This window comes from Polyodon spathula, chromosome 40 (genome assembly GCF_017654505.1).
Source record: "Polyodon spathula isolate WHYD16114869_AA chromosome 40, ASM1765450v1, whole genome shotgun sequence".
NCBI lineage: Eukaryota > Metazoa > Chordata > Actinopteri > Acipenseriformes > Polyodontidae > Polyodon > Polyodon spathula.
In genome coordinates, this window is record NC_054573.1 from 2,627,913 (window position 1) to 2,647,108 (window position 19,196).

Sequence of the window (19,196 nt, forward strand, 5' to 3'; positions counted from 1 at the left end):
GAACTACACAGCGTTTTCAAGTTTGGGTTTAATGCAGCCGAAGGAGTTGGATAACGGGATCAACTATAAATCTATTAATTTCTTTATTATTACCATTATTATTATTATTATTATTATTGTTGTAACATGGTTTATAGTAAGTCCTTAGGTCCCGCTGAGCCCAGCACTCAAGGGAAGACATTCTTACACTGTGAGAGAGGGAGGTGCATTCTTAAAATTTCTACTTCACAATCACCCCTTGTGAGAGAGGAGAGAGACTGGAACGACATGGTGAAGGGGAAACATACTGACAGCTCAAGAGACAGACTCGAAAGCACAAGCCACAGAGTGGCCCCTTTACATTAGCAGACTGGAGGACTGAAACAATAATAATAATAATAATCAAACTTATACAAGGACCTTTCTATTTTAGTGTTGTGTTCCATGTGTCGCTACAACTGTTTGCATAAGTGTGTGTGTGTGTATTGTTTTAATACACACACACTTTGACCATTGTTTTTAACGTTTAGATTGCATGCCCTGTCTCGAGATGGCTTCCCATGTACTTACATGGACCTCTCAGAACTACATTTCCCATCATCCTCCTGCTCACTGCTAAATTCATCTCAGTCACATATGTGAGTAGGAGGATGATGGGAAATGTGGTTCTGACAGAGGTCCATGTGAGTACATGGGACGATATCTCGAGGCAGTGGAATGCAATTTAAAAGTTAAAAACAATGGTCAAAATGTAAAATTATATATAATTAATACATCAGAAATTTAAACAATACACACACAGCTTACTTACACAGTTGTAGCAACACATAGGAACACAAAATAAAAATTGGACTTTTTAACTGAACAAAAGTAAACAGCAGAAAGAGTTCTGGGGAAAAACAGAATGCACTCCACACCAATTTACACAACGTGCTGCGGACAAGTGTGTGTGCGCGCGCGCGTCCCTCCCAGTCCAGTTCTTCAGTCTTGAAGCAGAACGAGAAGGAAAAAAAAAAAAAAAAAAAAAAACCATGACACAGGATCCTGGAATTCCTCAGTTCAGTGACGCCGTCGTCATCATAAACAAAGCAACCTGACAGAGTTAAATCTGCAGTTCTAGAGAGACAGTCCGCCAGCCCGTCAGTCAGACAGACGGACGGACAGACAGACCCACCCCCTAGCGCCTCTGTTATCTATTATACGTCCTTGCCTTGCCCACTCCTCCATTGCGGCTCCTTGGGGGGAAAGCGGGCTCTGCAGCTGGCTGCTGCTGCTGCTGCTGCTGCTGCCTGTGTGTGTTCGAGGGGCCCCTGCAGGGGCCAGGCTGGGCTCTGGAGGGCCCCTGTCCCTGCTGCAGGTTCAGGATGGAGTCGATGGCGCTCTGCAGGTGTTCGTTGAGAGTGTCGTCCTGGGGGGGGCTGCCGCTGGAGAAGCTGGCGTTGTCCACGTCAAGAGACTCCGATTTGCGCCGCTTGGCCGCGCTGGAGAAGGGGCTGTCCCACGAGCTGCCCCCCCCCTCCCCCTCGGGGGACCCCCCCAGTCCCGCTCCCCGAGCCCTGGCAGGGCCGGAGAAGCCTGGATGTGTGTTTAAGAGGCCCCCTACTGGGCTGTAGTGCTCTGGGGGCTCCTGCTTGATCGCTCCCCTGTAAAATTCCTCCTCTGCTCCGGGAAGCTGCTTCAGCTCCTCCCGCTTGGGAACGGCTCTCTCCCGATCCTTCCCGAATATCAGAGCCTCGTTCCTGGGGCTCCTCCCTTTCTTCTCCAGCCTCACTCTGGCAATGACAGTTCTGCCCCTCTCGAACCCTCCTCCTCCTCCTCCTCCTCCTCTCTCCTCCTCTCCCCCCTCCTCCTCCTCCTCCTCCAATAACGCTTGCTGCTGTGTCTGGGGGAGAAGGAGTGGCCAGGTCGATGGTTAGGGAGCTGGGAGGTTACAGTAGTCCGCAGAGTGGTGCGGTGAGGGGTCGGGGACTACGACCCTCCAATGTCATTCAGCGTGTTTGTGGGGCACCACCCCCACCCCCACCCCCAGCACCACCCCTCCATTTGCAAACCCCGTCCCCCCCCGGGGGGTTAGTGTCCTCCCCCCGCTCCCCCGCCCCATTTCTGCTCCGCCCCGCCGGGACAGACATTCTCCCGGTATGTTTTGCGCAGCGGGAGTCGGCAGGAAGTGGGCGTGGGCTGCTTCCTGTCCACCGGGTGGCCCAGGGTTCCATTCACCTGATTGGCTGTGATCACCGTGGGCGTGCCGGTCGCTGTGGACGCCGTGGGAGGAAAGGGCTGGCTGGGGAGGGGCCCGGGGGCGGTCGTGCTGCTGACGGCCTGGATGACCGAGCTGCCAGGCGTGTCCGTTTTGGGGGTGCTAGGGGGGGTGTGAATGGGGTCCAGCGCCGTGTTGTGCACCACTTTGCTCAAGCCGGCCTCTTGCTTGATCTTCAGCTTCAGCCCGATCCTCCTGCGAGCTTCGTAGGTCTTCATCGGGGGTCTGCTGCTCCGGGAGGGCAAGGAATCCGCGTCCCCGCCCCCCGGCGATGTCACAGAGGGAGGGGGCGCGGCCCGGGCCCAGGAGACCGAGGGCGACGCCCCCCCGGCGTGTTTGATGACCAGCTTGGTGGGCGTGATTAAGGGCGGGGCCTGTGTCGTGGGAGGCGGGGCTGTGGAGCAGCCTGAGGGGGAGCTGGAAGAGGCAGGTGGCCGCAGGTGGGAGGAGGAGGTAGAGAGGCCCTGTGTGACGCAGGAAGGAAGAACGTACTCGTCTGTCAAAGACAAAGAAAATAGAATAAAGTGAGTAAAACACAATTCAAAAGATTCTTAATGACAACACTGATGAAGGCACTAGAGCCCAAACGCTGGTCTGCTTGACTCTGTGTAGTTTCAATAGCACAGTTGAAGGCTGACCTGGTCTCTCCTTGACCAGCACTTTGTCCTGAGATAGAGCCGTCTTCTCTTCCTGTATAAACATTCTGTCAATCATCACCATCTCTGCAGAGGGGCCCTGGCGCTGTGGACAGACACACAGACAGTAAGAGACACAGTTTATGGTTCACAGGGTTGTCATCAATACAATCACTCTCTATAAACCGATCTTTCGATTACTGGGATCAAGCCGAGGGTCAACAGAAAATCAAAACGAGGGTCGCTGGAGTCGCCCGGGCTGAGTCACTCTTCAGAGTGGAGAAGCATCTGCCTGGGTTTGTGCCGATCGCTGCTTTTCTGAGACTCTGTGGAGGAGAACAGCGACCCACACGAACCCAGGCGGCTGCTGCTGCCGCTTCACTTTGAGTGATAAACTCGCATTTAATTCAAACGTATTTATTATTTAACCATTAGACAGAACCCTAGAGCTCTCAACCCCAACGATCCTCGCCTGCAGAGAGCTCGGCCAGAACGATCGGTTTGTGCAGCACTAGAACGAATGGAGGGATGGATGAATGAAGGGATGGACAGATGGAGGGATGGACAAATGGACAGAGGGATGCTCCTCCTACCCTGGACTCCTCAAACAGCAGCAGTCTGTATTTGTTCAGCATGGCCTGAGTGCGTTTCAGAAGCTGAAAAGAGACACTCTCAAACTCCTCATCCACTGAAACACAGAGAGAGGGTTACAAATCAGAGAGACAGGGAGAGGGGTACAGGAGGTAGGGTCAGTGTACAGGGTCAGTGTACAGGGTCAGCGTTTAGGGGTACAGTACCTCTGGTGTAGTCCTTGCCCGAGCAGGGGGTCCCCTGGTAAAGGTGGTAGGGGAGCAATCTTTGCAGCGCATCCCCGAAGGTGCTGAAGGGAGACTGGTAATCGGGGTGCAACACTGCCCCCTGCTGTCTGCGGAGCTGCTCCAGCAGCCTGCATATACAATAAACTGTATGTTTGTCTGCTTGATCATAACAATAATAATAATAATAATAATAATAATAATAATAATATTTTTTAATGGCTTGTGTTTCTTACCGATCTTCTTTACTGGGCAGTGCAGAGAAGGGCGTCGTCACGGATCCCAGCTGTGAAAACAACAACAACAATCAACACAACACAACACACACACCAGAGTCACAATCAACACAACACACCAGAGTCACAATCAACACACACAAACACAAAGCTCCCTGTCTCTCTCTCTCTCACCTGGGGCTGTGTCTGCATGGAAGCTGTGTGCAGTATCTGGGGGACCCCCGCCCCCAAAACCTGCATCTGCAGCTCCCCCTTCGACAGACCGAGACCCCCCACTGAGCTGATCACCCCGGGCTGTCCCTGGAACGAAAGGGCGTGTCAACACGGACAGAGAGGCACTGACAGAGAGACAGAAACAGCATGAGGACAGCTGGTCTCACCTGCATGGTCTGTGGGACTGGGAGGGGCTCCCTCTGTTTGATCTGCACCCCCCCTGAGGGGAACGGCTTTCCTTCGCTCTGCATCGCAGGAGAGACCCCGGAACCTGCAGGGAAACAGGCAGAAATCAGCCCGGAGACAGAATCAAGAATAAAACACCACAAGCATGTCGGTGCTATAACTTAACAGAATAGTAATAATAATAAAAAAAAAACAACAACAACAACAACAACAACAGAGCCCTAGTCTAAACACACGATTCTCAGCTCTGCAGCGTTGTCATTAGCCTGCTTCTTAATAATAATTCTCAATGTTAAAAGTTGAAATGAACCCCTAACGCCTCTAAACACACACACACACAGGCCAGTGCTCCCAGTAAGACTGCGCTCTACTCACCAGTCCCTGGCGTCTTCACCACCACAGAAGTCTGCTGCAGCAGAGAGGCCAGCTGTGCGGGAGGCCCCGCCCCCTGTGAGGTCATGGCAGCAGAGTGGGCGGGGTCTGGCTGAGGAGGCGGCGGCTTGGCCTGGCTGCTGGGCGGGGCGATAGAGACAGGGGGAGGGGCTTGCTGGCTGACCAGCACTGAGGGCTGGGGGGTGCTGCTGAACTGAGTCAAACCGGACCGGGTCAGCGCCTGGCTTGAGGACAGGGTCTGCTGCTTCGCCTGAAGGATGATGTTGTGTTGAATCTGAGGAGGACAGACAGAAGGGAGTTAAAAAAAAAAAAAAAAAAAAAAAAACAGCAGGCCTCTGCAGCTGTCCTCTCCCCCCCCCACCCCACTGTTTCCCCCCCCTCTTCTCACCTGGAGCAGTTTGTCCAGCAGCTGCCTCTGCTGCAGGGAGGGCTGTGCGATGGTCGACAGGGTCTGTAGCTGAGCCCCCACCAGCTGCAGGTTCTGCTGCTGCTCCACGGTCATCTGCAGGGTCTGTATGGGAGGGGGGGCAGCAGGGCTCTGAGCCTGGAGCCCCAAACCTGGACTCTGCTGCTGCATTGGCTGCTGGAAATGAAACTGGTAATGTCCCACGGGCACAGCCAGCCCTGCCCTGCTCTCTGGGGACTGCAGGTGCAGAGGCTGAGGGGACTCTATTGCCCGGCGCTCTGGCTGGGAAGCGGGGGGCAGCTGGAAGGGAGACTGGGAGTGGGGTCTCACGACTGGGGACTGTGCCGAGGCTTGGGGCCAGCGGCGACCCCTTGCTGCAACCCTGGGTTGGGGTGTGGGGTTGGGGGACCTCCCCCCGGGTGGTTCAAAAGGCTGGATGACCGAAGAGGGGGGGCTGCGTGGCATTCCCGAGGTGGAAGGGGGCTCCCCCCCGAGGGGGGCGGGGCTGAGAGGGGGGCTCTGGAAGGGCCCTCGGGACGCCGGGGAATGCATCTGGCCCACCGGATGAGGGGGGGGGAGCTGGGGGCTGTTGGAGCCGTAGGGAGTGGGGGGTGAGGTAGAGTGTGGGAGGGAGAGGCGCCCAGGGGCTTGGACTGCTGCTGTTGTCCTGTCGAGGAAATCTGAAACAGACACAGACAGACAGACAGAGGTTAGTAAACATCACTACAGAGGACACAAGAGTTCATGTGTGCAGGAGAGGGAGCGAGAGAGGGAGGGGGATAGGGAGGGAGAAGAAAGAGAGAGGATAGGGAGGGAGGAAGAGGGAGAGTGAGAGGAGAGAGAGATCGCGAGGATAGGGAGAGGGAAAGGAGACAGAGAGAGAGAGGAGATAGGGAGGGAGAGAAACAGTGAGAGGATAGACAGGGAGAGGAGAGAGAGCGAGTGAGAGAGGAGAGAGGATAGGGAGGGAGAGGAGAGAGAGCGAGTGAGAGAGGAGAGGAGATAGGGAGGGAGAGGGAGAGTGAGAGGAGAGAGAGAGAGCGGGAGAGGAGACAGAGAGAGTGAGGAGAGGAGAGAGAGAAGATAGGGAGGGAGAGAAACAGTGAGAGAGGAGAGAGAGCGAGTGAGAGAGGAGAGAGGATAGGGAGGGAGAGGAGAGAGAGCGAGTGAGAGAGGAGAGAGAGAGAGACCATCCTGCATCACTTCTAGTTGCCATGGTTTTCGAACACAAAGATTTGCATTTACTAGCGACGGGACAACATATTCAAATACTTGAACCCAAACGTTGTTTGAAATGGATGAATAAAAAAAAATAAAAAAAACTGTCCGCGTTCGTATTTGTTCATCTAACAGAGTTTGTAAATGACAAAAACAACAAAAGACAAGAACGATTAGGAATGCAAAACCTGAACCAGCTCTCAGACAGTATCGTTTCCTAATCCCCCAGGCATACCCAACTCTGCAGGAGACTGAAGTGAGGAGGGGAGGGGGAGAGGGCAAGCACTGAAAGAGAGAGAGTGAGTAGAGAGGGCACAGGACAGTGGGCAAGGACAGATTATTGAGTTACAGCAAGGGAAGGGGTTAGAATCAGGGGGAGGGGTTAAGTTTCAGGAGCTAGATAGTTCTGCACTGGGGCAAGGGGAAGCGTTAGAGGAAGCGCTAGAATCAGGGAGGAGGAGTCAGAATAGGGGAGGAGTCAGAATAGGGGAGGAGTCAGAGTGTTTCTGGCAGGTGTTCAGTTAAGGGGAGGGGTTAGCAACCATTGAGCTGGCAGGGGGAGGAGTTGGAGTATCCAGCTGGCAGGGGAGGTTGCTAGGGCAGATAGTGGGCGGGGTCTACCTGATACACCAGAGTGTGTGGAGAGCCAAAGGAGGAGGCGGAGACTTGTCCAGGTCTGGCCTCGTCTGATAGGCTCTCCCGACTGGAGGGGGAGGGGTCAGAACTGCTGCTGACGATGACAGAGGCGGGGACGCAGCTGGAGGCAGGGCTTACACCTTTCTCTGCTGCCTGGAAGAGAGCCTGCTGCTGCTGAAAGGGTTAACATGTTTAAATGGGCTAGAAGCACAGCTTGAGAAATTAAGAGTTTCTTATAATCAGACTGCTTTGCAGGTGCATTATCACCTAGGATCAGAGAACAGCCCATGCAATCACTACGTTAAATTTCAGCCACAGACTATGCAAAGTGCTTCACATTGAAATACTGACCAACGCCCTCTTTGTTCAATGCAAAAGGCTGTGATACTCACACAGAGGCAGAGTCAAAGAGACAGAGACGCACACGCACACACACAGAGACACGCACTGTCAGACACACAGAGAGAGAGACACACAGAGATAGTGACACACACACACAGACACACACACAGATAGTGACACACAAAGGGAGACTGACCTGTTGGAGGAACAGCTGCACTGACTCCTGGCTGAGGACCATGCCTGCCCCCTGCTGGCTGATGATGATCTGGCCGGGGCTGTGCAGGGAGGGGGGCTGGTGGTGATGGAGGTGCACAGCGGAGATCTGGAGGGGCTGAGAGGAGGAGGAGGAGGAGGAGGAGGAGGAGGACAATGCCACAGCAGATGAAGAAGGAGAGGGGGAAGGAGTGCCGGAAGAGGTCTGTACTGTCAATATAGAGGGAGGGAGAGGGGGAGGAGGAGGAGGAGGGGGAGGAGGAGGGGGTGGAGGCTGGGTCTGCTGTTCACTGCTGCTGCCGGTCAATAGCCCAGCCAGCCCGGAATCAGATCGCTGGTGGTGTTGTTGCTGTTGCCGGGATACGAGCGCTTGACCACTGGGCTCCGGTGGCTGGTTGAGGACAGTCAGTGCCGGGCTAGGCAGAGCTTGGATCACAGCCCCCCCTGACTGAGTCTGAGTCTGCAGGGCGCCCCCCGCCAGCGACACTGGCATCTGGAACAAAGCGTGGGCCCCCACCTGGCCCCCCCCTTGCAGCTGGATGGGGCCCGACAGCTGGATGTGGCCCTGGGGTCCCTGCGACGCCAGCACTTGCCCCAGGTTGAGCTGTCCGGCCAGGCCCTGGTGGTTGGAGAGGATCTGGTTGGCGATCAGCTGCCCGCCGGGGCCCTGGCTGGCGATGATGTGGCCCCCGCCGGGGTGCTGGGCGAGGATCTGGCCCCCCCCCTGCAGGGCGGAGGAGAGGTGCGGGGGCAGGAGGAAGGAGCCTTGCCCCTGGAGCATGGCCTGGGACGGGATGACGATGCTGCTAGCCTGGTTGAGGAGATGAAGGCTCAGGGGTTTGCTCAGCTGCTGCTGCTGCTGCTGCTGCTGACTCTGGTTCTGGTTCTGGTTCTGGCTCTGGTTCTGCTGCTGCTGGAGACCCTGGTGGTGTTTGAACATGGTGGCAGACAAGGCTTGAGGGAATGCCCCTCCTGGGGAGGAAATCACCAAGTTCTGTTGGCCCGGTTTGCCTGCCACGAAAGCTACATTCTGCTGCTTCTGCCCACCCTCCCCCTGCAGAGCGGAGAGCGGAACCGCCCCCTGGGTGCCAGCCTGGCCCCCCTGCCCTGCCCCCCCAGCCGAGAAGCTGGTCTTGGGGGAGAGCTGGTAGATCTTGGGCTGGATCACCCCCCCGGTGGGGGGTTTGGGCTGGATGGGGGTGGGCGTGCGCTGGATCATGACGTTCTGGGGCTGCAGGACGGAGCCACACTGCACCGTCGTCCCGCCCTGGGAGGGGGGGCCTGGCCCGTTCCCGAAGCCCCCATTCAGGGCCCCCCCGGGGGGCTTGCCCTGGAGAGGCTGCAGTGAGTCCGGCGGCTGGGGGGCGCAGTGCTGGGGGGCCAGCTGGTAGCCGCCCATAGACTTGGTCAGGACGGGCTGCCCAGTCTGGTGAATAGCCATCACCTGCTGGCCCACCACTTGAATCTGGCTGATCCCCAGAGGTCCGCCGAGGGGTCCCCCGACTCCCGAGCCCCCGTTGGGCAGGGCCTGGAGCCCCTGGAGGGACTGCAGGGTGACGTTCCCCAGCCCCATTTGCTGCATGAACGGCTGCATGTTTATCGCTTTGTTCACCAGACCTTGAGGGGTGGTGAGGGGGGGCAGACCTTGGGGGGCAGGGGGGTCCCCTCGGGGAGGTTGGGCAGCCCGAAGGCCCCCAGGTCCAGCTCCTCCTCAGCCTCCTGCAGGCTCTGCTCTGTGATGTTAGCCTCGGCCAGGCTCTGCTGCAGGATGTCACAGGGCTGGTCCGAGCCGGGCACGCCCCCCCCGTGCGGAGAGCCCAGGATGTCATCATCCTCCAGGAAGTCGAGGTCCACGCTGGCGCTGGGCGCGGACGAGGGCTCGCTGGCTAACAGGTGGGTAGAGCAGCGTGGCTCCTGGATGTGGTGCTGAAAGGAGGGCAGAAGAGAGGCGTTAGGATTGGGGTTCAAATCGAATTAACATTTCAATACAGGTATGGCAATAAGACTCCCATTGCGTGGCCGTGTGATCCATTCCTGGTTCCACTGGGTTTAATCAGACACCTTGGCTAGTCGCCTATACACTGGGGCTAATCAAGCTTGTAGCAACAGGAGTCTGATTGCCATCCCTGAAAACTGTATAAAAACGCAGGCTTTTATTATTTAAAAGGCAATGATAGAGAATAATGCAGAACACAATCATCATAATAATAATAATCACAACGATAATAATAATTACACTTTTAAAAGTTAAACAGTGGTAATGGCGTTGAAACAGACTATAGCTAATATTGAAAACAAGGAGTTTCTTTCAGGTTTAACCTCTCTGTATTGAGAGAGCGAGAGAATGAGAGAGAGAGAGTGATAGGGCGAGTGACAGTGAGAGAGCGAGGGACAGCGAGAGAGAGTGATAGCGCGAGTGACAGAGAGAGAGAGAGCGAGTGAGAGTGAGAGGGAGACACTGTACGGACCTTGTTTGAAACAGCCTTGAGAGAGTGACAGCAGCCATACTCACCACGGAGCCCACAAAGAAGGAGGCAGCGGGGTCCCCTGAACCCCCCAAGAGATCATCACTGTCCAGCTACAGAAAGAGGGGGAGAGGAGGAGAGAGAGTGGAGGGAGGAGGAGAGCAAAGTGAGGAGAGAGATAGGAAGGAAGGAGGGGGAAGAGAGGAAGGAGAGAGGGGAGAGAAGATTATTAATGATTAACTTGTCAGTTGCAATTTTCTACTACATGTAAATAACTGGTTGATGCTGAGCTGCTAGTCAAACAGCAATCTCGCTGCAGTCAGGCGTCTGTGAATTACTGATCAGGGCTTACAAGCGAGAGGACACGCCACTCAAAACAAAAGACAAACAGCTTTGTTTTCAATCCATGTATAAAAACATACCTGCGACTCTGATCCGTGCAAGAAATCGTTGAGTGCCTGAGGGTCACTGCAGAGGAAACCAGAAGAAAAGGAAAGAGAGAGAAAATCAAAACTTCTTTAAAGAATTCTAGTCCGTTTAAGGTTAAGACAGACAGACCCCCCCCCCCCCCCCCGACACAGAAAAGCATGCAAGAGAATGAAACGCACTGTCAACACGATCAGAGAGAAACTTACAAACAACAACATTATAAGAGACCCCCAGCACAGCACAGAGTAACTGATATAAAACTGAGGTACAGGGAGAGGGGAGAGAGAGGCTCTGCCACACAAAGAGAATGAAACACACTCTCAACACGATCACAGGGAGACGCACCCGACACTTAGAAACACATTATAAGAGACCCCCAGCACAGCACAGAGTAACTGATATAAAACTGAGGTACAGGGAGAGGGGAGAGAGAAGCTCTGCCACACAAAGAGAATGAAAGAAATTTTAGATCTTTTATTTACCATCCATGCACTCAAAGAAACTACAAAATCACATTGCAAGTGTCTACCGGAAGACAGAACAGTGGTACAGTACAGGATTTCGTTCGACTTCATGAAGCAAAAGGCGTTCATTCTACAGGGTGATGTAAAACACTTGGCCCAGAGTTGCATGCAAACACAATGATTCACCCTGTGAGAGAAGAGGAGAGCGAGGAGGGGAGAGGAGAGAGAAGAGGGGAGAGGAGAGACACTCACCAAATAACATCTAACAGGCACCTTCCATCTTCATCATCCATGTCAACTGAGAGAGAGAGAGAGTTAAGTGAGAGAGGCTTCAGGGATGGAACTAAGACTCCCACTGCACAGCAGTCTGATCCAGTCCTGGTTTCACTAGGATTTTAATAACAAGACACACCTGTGCTTGTTGCCGAGACACTGATCAAGCTGGTAGTGAAACCTGGACTGGATCACACTGCTGTGCAATAGGAGTCTTATTTCCAGCCCTTTAACATCAGGGTTTAAATTTAGCTAGAGGTGCCCGGGGCCGAGCCCCGGTAAATCTCTCCGCACCTTGAGTTCAGCCCTTGAGGCTGTTCTGTAGTGAAAACGATATGAAATACAGCTTTACTAGAAGCACATTATGAACACTGATTTGCACAAGGACTGCAGCATTTTATTATCATGGCAATTATTACAAGTGAAAATATTTGCCATGTGGCAAAAAGTTTTGTGGTCTGACGAAATTAAAAACGGAACTTTCTGCCCTAAATGCAAAGCGTTATGTTTGGCGCATAACCCAAAGAACACCATCCCTACTGTGAAGCATGGGGGTGGCAGCATCATGTTATGGGGATGTTTCTCATTGGCAGGGACTGGGGCATTTGTCAGGATAGAAGGGATAATGAATGGAGCAAAGTGCAGAGAAGTCCTTGAGGAAAACCTGCTGCCCTCTGCAAGAAAGCTGAAACTGGGATGGAAGTTCACCTTTCAGCATGACAACGACCCAAAGCACACAGCCAAAGCTACAGTGGAGTGGCTAAGGAACAAACAGGTAAATGTCCTCGAGTGGCCCAGTCAGAGCCCCGACCTAAATCCAATAGAAAACTTGTGGCATGACTCGAACATTGCTGTCCATCAACACTCCCCAAGGAACTAGACAGAGCTTGATCAGTTTTGTAAAGAAGAATGGTCAAATATTGCCAAATCTTGGTGTGCAAAGTTGGTAGAGACCGATCCCAACAGATTCACAGCTGTAATTTCTGCCAAAGCTGCTTCCACCAAGCATTAACTCAGGGGGGTGAGACTTATCCAATTATGGATCTTTCAGTTTTATATTTTTAATATATAATTTTGTTCTCAATAAAAAGTTTTTTTCCCCTTTAACAGTGTGGAGAATGGTGTGTAGATAAGTGGGGAAATGAATCCTCATTGAAATGCATGGCACACTCTGACACACAAAATGTGAAAAAAGTTCAAGGGGGTGTAGAAACTCATCACTATTATAAGACGTTTATTTTCAAAAATATATAATGTATATAAACGAGGCACATTGGGAAATGTTTTTGGTTTCTTTATAATCACTCGATCGTTCATCCTTGCCCACGACACGCTGGAGTGACTGTGACTGAATCATATGCACTTAATCACCTAGTTAGTGAGACAGTGGATTGGACACCCAGCCGAGAGCGATGGACCATTCTGCAGCATCTTCATGATGTCAGTTGTTAATCAGCGCAATAAAAAGTCACTGCCCCTGCTCTGAAACAGAGCTTGTCATTTTTCTATCAGATCTAGTGAATTGTATCCAATATATAAGCGATAAGTTTCTTTTGAAGCTCAGTATAATAATAATAATTATTAGAACACTAATAACAACACCAGTAAGACTCCCCCTGCAGAGTTTGAGCCAGTCCAGGTTTTACATTCTCTCTGTGAGAATGATAATAATGATAGTAACAACATTCTCACAGCACGTGGACCCTGGCTGGCGCACACAGCTCTGCATTCGCTGGGGAGTTCAGACTGGGAGCTCCAGTCTGACTGAGCGGAGTGGAGTGACAGAGGAGTGAGTAATCCAGCACAGGGTTACTGAGAGCTGATCCACACTCTCACACACACAGAGCTGCACACAGGGTTACTGAGAGCTGATCCACACTCTCACTGACACACACAGAGCTGCACACAGGGTTACTGAGAGCTGATCCACACACTCACAGAGCTGCACACAGGGTTACTGAGAGCTGATCCACACACTCACACACACACAGAGCTGCACACAGGGTTACTGAGAGCTGATCCACACTCTCACTGACACACACAGAGCTGCACACAGGGTTACTGAGAGCTGATCCACACACTCACACACACACAGAGCTGCACACAGGGTTACTGAGAGCTGATCCACACTCTCACTGACACACACAGAGCTGCACACAGGGTTACTGAGAGCTGATCCACACTCTCACACACACAGAGCTGCACACAGGGTTACTGAGAGCTGATCCACACTCTCACTGACACACACAGAGCTGCACACAGGGTTACTGAGAGCTGATCCACACACTCACACACACACAGAGCTGCACACAGGGTTACTGAGAGCTGATCCACACTCTCACACACACAGAGCTGCACACAGGGTTACCGAGAGCTGATCCACACTCTCTCACACACAGAGCTGCACACAGTTTATCGCAGGTTTGCCTCAGCTACAGTTACACTGTAATTGCAATACATCACGAATCGCACAATTACTGGCGACAGTGCAGGACTGTGCGTGCGTGTGTGCGTGCAAGAGATCAGAGGAGAACATCCCTGCCCTGCCCTGGAGGACGCTCGTGCTGCTGGAAGAACAGGACCACGTCCTGGATATGTGGTTCCAAGGGAGGCAGAGAGCCGTCAACAAAGCCACAGCATTTTCTTAACCAGGCTGCAAACGGCTCTCAGCCTGACCACAAGAGCCACAGGCTCACACTGGCAGCCATGTGAATCCACGGGAACATGGTGAAGGATTCAACGGGCTTCCTCACGCCTCGCTTTCCACACGAGCGTCAAGGAAGAGCCACAGCAAATCACCCATCAGAGCATTACTCCATGAACATAGTGCACTAATAACAATCAGCATCATCCAATTGTCAACTGTCTGCCAAACACACACACACACAGACACACACTAAGATGCACACAGTGACACACAGACACACATACAGCAAGACACACACACAGCGAGACACACACACTGCAGAACTCAAACCTTCAACACTTTTAAAGTTCCTTCAACACATGAGACCACAAAATGCACCGAACTGCAGATCGACGAGCAGATCTGCAGCCTGCAGCTCACGCACGCACAGGCACTCGTTCGCTCTCCAACTCTCAGCAGCAGTTTCCAATTAAAAAAAAATTCAACAGTGAGGGGGCCAAGTCTCCCGCTGCACAGCAGTGTGATCCAGTCCTGCTTTCACTAGGAGTTTAATAATCAGACTCCCGCTGCACAGCAGTGTGATCCAGTCCTGCTTTCACTAGGAGTTTAATAATCAGACTCCCGCTGCACAGCAGTGTGATCCAGTCCTGCTTTCACTAGGAGTTTAATAATCAGACTCCCGCTGCACAGCAGTGTGATCCAGTCCTGCTTTCACTAGGAGTTTAATAATAAGACACACCTGAGCTTGTTACCTAGACACACTGGGGGCTGATCAAGCTGGTAGTAAAACCTGGACTGGATCACACTGCTGTGCAACAGGACTCTCATTCCCATCCATGTATTACTTTTTCAAATCCAAGCGCTTAAAACAAAACAAAGACCACAGTACTGTAACTATTGGACTGCATGCTAACTATTTTATGACCATGTAGAGCAGGGGTGTCCAGCATTGATCCTGGGGGAGCCCTACCCGGCAGGTTTTCAAAGTGTGTTAACAATATCAGTGGCTACCTGGAGCACCTGCTAGTCTAAACTAATCAGTCCAATAACTGGTTCAATAATAATAATAATAATAATAATAATAATAATCTTTATTTTTATATAGCGCCTTTCATAGTGAAGCACCATCACAAAACGCTTTACAAGATATGAGACTAGGGTGAGTGAACTATGCATCAGCTGCAGAGTCGCTTACAACAACGTCTCACCCCAAAGACGCAGCACAAGGAGGTGAAGTGACCTGCTCAGGGTCACACACAGCGAGTCAGGGGCTGAGCTGGGATTTGAACCGGGGACCTGCTGGTTACAAGCCCTCTTTAACCGCTGGACCACACAGCCTCCTATAAATTAAGTAACAAGAGATTGGCTGAAACGAAAACCAGTAGCTCCCTGGAGCTGGATTGGAGACCTCTCCGACCAAGAGGCATTATTTAACATGCGATAGAGCAAAATAAAATCTGTTAGAGACGTGGGTGCAGCTTTACGCAAAAGAAGACAAATCACAAGTCAAACATGAGAAAAAACCCGAATAGTTCCACTCTACCAAAAAAAAAAAAATCGAGCACAACACCAATGACGAATTTGTAGATCCAGCAGAAACAAAAACACGATAATGTACAATGAGAGAGAATCCTTAGAGCAGATCGATTAGTTGCGTAGGCAGTGACATCACCAGCACATTGCCAGATTTCAATTGAAAGAAATGTGGTTGCCATGGCATCAAAAGCCTACAAATACCTCCGCTGTTTGTTTTCAAACACCCCCCCCCCCCCACCCCGACAAAGACACGTTAAACAAACTGAGAGACTTATATAAACCAAAACAACAAAACTTACAGCAACACGTTTGCAATAGCGGTCGCCCACCACTGACATGTAAATGTGTGTGAAATCCGGGTTTTATTGATATTATTCATAAGCTTAGTGTTTTGTGGGGGTAGATCTCGGCTCTGCGCTGTAATAACAAAACTTGCGGCTCGTTTGCTTCAATGCACCCCGGCCAGGGTGCGAATAACCCGGCCGCTAACGTCAAGACAGCACCGGCCAAAATAAAAAATACAAGGCCCGCAGACAACCACTCAGAAACGACGAAACTGCTCCGAGTGGCAGCCAGTCACATAAAACAAAATACAAAAACACAGAGCTCTCCCGACATAGACAGGACGGATGAACTCAAACCCCTTCAATAGTTATCCCGTATCCCCCCGTCCTCTGCTATTGGGGGGGGCGGGGGGGGCAGGAGCGGGGGGTTGCCGGGGGGCATTGAGTTACGTATCGTCTTGTAATAAACTTCCAACATACAAGTTGTTATTATTTTTTTTAACAGTACAGTAGCTGTTTCGGGGAGGAAATACACAAATACTCTCCATTACGCTTTGCAAAACTACACCAGGAGAGATTACAATGCATTCTGACCACTATATAAAAAATATATATATATATTCGACGCAGCAATGTTAAAGGGACGTGACTCCGATGCTTCGTTGTATTCCTGCTTCAGTTTTGTTAAAGTGCTTTTTTTTTTTTGTTTTGCCCGGTTGGCATATGCATATTGAGTTAATGTTTGGGTATACATTTGAAGGCTTCTTCTATACGGGGAAATAGAGAAGAAGGAGAAGAAGAAGGAGAAGAAGGAGAAGAGGAGGAGGAGGAGGAGGGGGGGGGGGGGGGGGTAGAATTAGCTTGTTAATAAATAACCCAAATTCACCAGCGCACTGGGTTAGGCGATTGCCTCCGCAGGACGCGGGGGGGTAAGCGTGCGTGTTTCCCCAGCCCGTCGCCCCGCGATCCTCCGGGTTTTATAGAGTTATACAGATTTATAGAGAAATCGCTACATTGTAACAAACTCACCCGAGATGATAGAGGTGCAGGCAGCGCGGGGTCTCCGGCACAGCCCCGCACGGGCTCCCATACAGGACCCGGCAACACTCAGCCAGACCGGGGGGGGGCGAGGGGGGGGCCACCCGGCGCTCTGCCTGTCGACATTCACAAATTCAACAGAGCTGCGATTACCGTGCTATACAATCACACACTCTTATTATTATTATTCTTATTGCTGTTGTTCTGTTTGTTTTTGCAACACGATCACAATTGCACGACGCTGCCAGGCTATCGCGAAGGCTGTGTCCAGAATAAACCGCTCCTCACATCGCGACATCGCGACATCTCCCCCCCCCCCTGCGTGCATTGTGACAGAGCCGCTGCAGAACCCGCGTACCTGCACTTCTAGATCGCGACGATCCTCCTTCAGCTGCCTTTGGAGGCTCACGGTTAGCGGGCGGCTGGGGCTACGTGAGCGGATCCTGGGCATCGAAACCCGGGCTGCGTCCTGCACTCGCTCGCTACCTGCCTTTGTGAGCGATGCATGACGCTTGCACCTGATCGCCACTCTACGCGTGGGTTACGTTTTGCTAAGACGGCGCGTAAGCTTGCAGCCCATCGCTTGCATATCACGGATTGCCAAAACCACGAAAAATGTAATCGAATCAAATCAGAAATAAATCAAGAAAAAAAAAAAACATTTTAGTCAGGAGTTAAAGCGGGCAGCCCCCAGTGGGGTCCTCGTTTTGTTGTGTTGGGGGGGGGGGGACTGGTTCAGCTGGAAGAAAAATCCACCCCTCTGATTGGCTGATAATCAAAAACATCACAATAGAGGGGGCGGGGCCGGCTGGTTCCTTTCCGCCCGCCCATAGGCTGGATAGCGGGTGATTGACGGGGTAGGGAAATCCGTAATGAGAGGAGGGTGGGCGTGGTCACTGAGCTTGTTTATCGCATCTGATTGGCTGGATTTGAATTGGAGATAAAAAAGATGTTATTTTTTTTAATGTTGTTTATGTCTGGGTGGGGCTAGAGAAAGGATTTGTTTCAGGATATCCCATTCTGAATGCAGAGCCGAGGCACCGAGCAGCGTCCCGCCCTGCTGACTCGGGTGACCTCGTTGTTGAGGTCGCTTCTGGATAAGATTTCGGCTGAAATCCAAACGGGTGACATAACCGAAATAATAACACGGGAGGGAGGGGTCATGGCACATATAAAACGCCGCTCCGCCGTCAGAGACACAGTGCTTTACTACACAGCCTGGATAACAATTCCTTATTCTAGCCACAGTGGAGTTGCACGTGTTTCCCACTAGGGGTCGCCACTGTGCGAGTGCGAGTGCTTTAAAGCAGCCGATGCCATATTCTTATCAAGTGCTGGAATGTTTTGTCATCAAGGCCATGTGTGTGTTTATATATATATATATAATGCTGAGCATCAAAAGAAACCTGTCACTTACATATTGGATACAATTCACTAGATCTGATAGTAAAATGACAAGCTCTGTTTCAGAGCAGGGGCAGTGACTTTTTATTGCGCTGATTAACAACTGACATCACGAAGATGCTGCAGAATGGTCCGTCGCTCTCGGGCAGGTGTTGCGACTCTTGGTCTCCCGGTTGGTGCCCTGTCATTGGCAGAGTGGGTCTGGTTACACTGTCTCACCAGGTTTGAAATCGCTGGCTGTGAGCCCCCAAGACGGCGAGCCACACAGCCCGCTGCCCGAGTCCAGCCTCCAGCATGCCGATCGCACGAAGCCGCTGCTCTCTTAACAGACGTGGCATATTGTTTTTTTTTCTGTGTTTTTCTTTATTGCTTTTCTTCAAGCTTGCAGTTCAACAGCTGAAATCCCTCCGTATCCAGCGTCCAATCAACTGCCTCACTAACTAGGTGATTAAGTGCATAGGCTTCAGTCACAGTCACTCCAGCGTGTCGTGGGCAAGGATGAACGATCGAGTGATTATAAAGAAACCAAAAACATTTCCCAATGTGCCTCGTTTATATACATTATATATTTTTGAAAATAAAAGTCTTATAATAGTGATGAGTTTCTTTTGTATTCATCATCATCGTCAAACCCTAACTATTGTAAAAGGAATAGGTTAACACGACAAGCCTTCATCTCTTAAATCTATATTAGAAATCATTTGAATATTTTACACTGTTTAAAGGCTGACCTACCAAACACAGAATAACCCTCTCCTGAGGACTGGTTGGGGGAGGGGGGGAGATCCCCCCCTCTGGGGGGGGGGGGTGCACACTCACAGACTCAGACTCACACTCACTCACACTAACACACTCAGTCACACTGACACTGACAGTCACATACATCCACACACTCACATACACACACTGACACACACAAATACTCACATACACGCACACACAAATAGACTCATATCCACACACATCCACTCAAATAGACTCACACACTCACTCACTCACTCACTCACTCACTCACTCACTCACTCACTCACTCACACACACAGAATCGTGAGGGTCTGGAACCAACTCCCCAGTAATGTTGTTGAAGCCGACACCCTGGGATCCTTCAAGAAGCTGCTTAATAATAA

General features: G+C 51.7%; 1 protein-coding gene across 1 annotated transcript; it reads right to left on the bottom strand.

Moving 5' to 3' along the window:
- Positions 1-613: 613 nt before the first annotated feature.
- bicra (BRD4 interacting chromatin remodeling complex associated protein) lies at positions 614-17,231 on the bottom strand. The gene is given in 19 exon segments (XM_041236253.1): positions 614-1,861; positions 2,059-2,732; positions 2,875-2,977; positions 3,465-3,559; positions 3,669-3,817; positions 3,923-3,972; positions 4,097-4,222; positions 4,303-4,406; positions 4,697-4,988; positions 5,103-5,625; positions 5,682-5,800; positions 6,960-7,148; positions 7,513-9,185; positions 9,188-9,455; positions 10,042-10,107; positions 10,417-10,462; positions 11,140-11,185; positions 16,657-16,781; positions 17,024-17,231. Coding segments are annotated over 18 exon segments (5,277 nt in total). The 5' UTR covers positions 16,718-16,781; positions 17,024-17,231; the 3' UTR covers positions 614-1,168.
- Between the last annotated feature and the right edge of the window lie 1,965 nt (positions 17,232-19,196).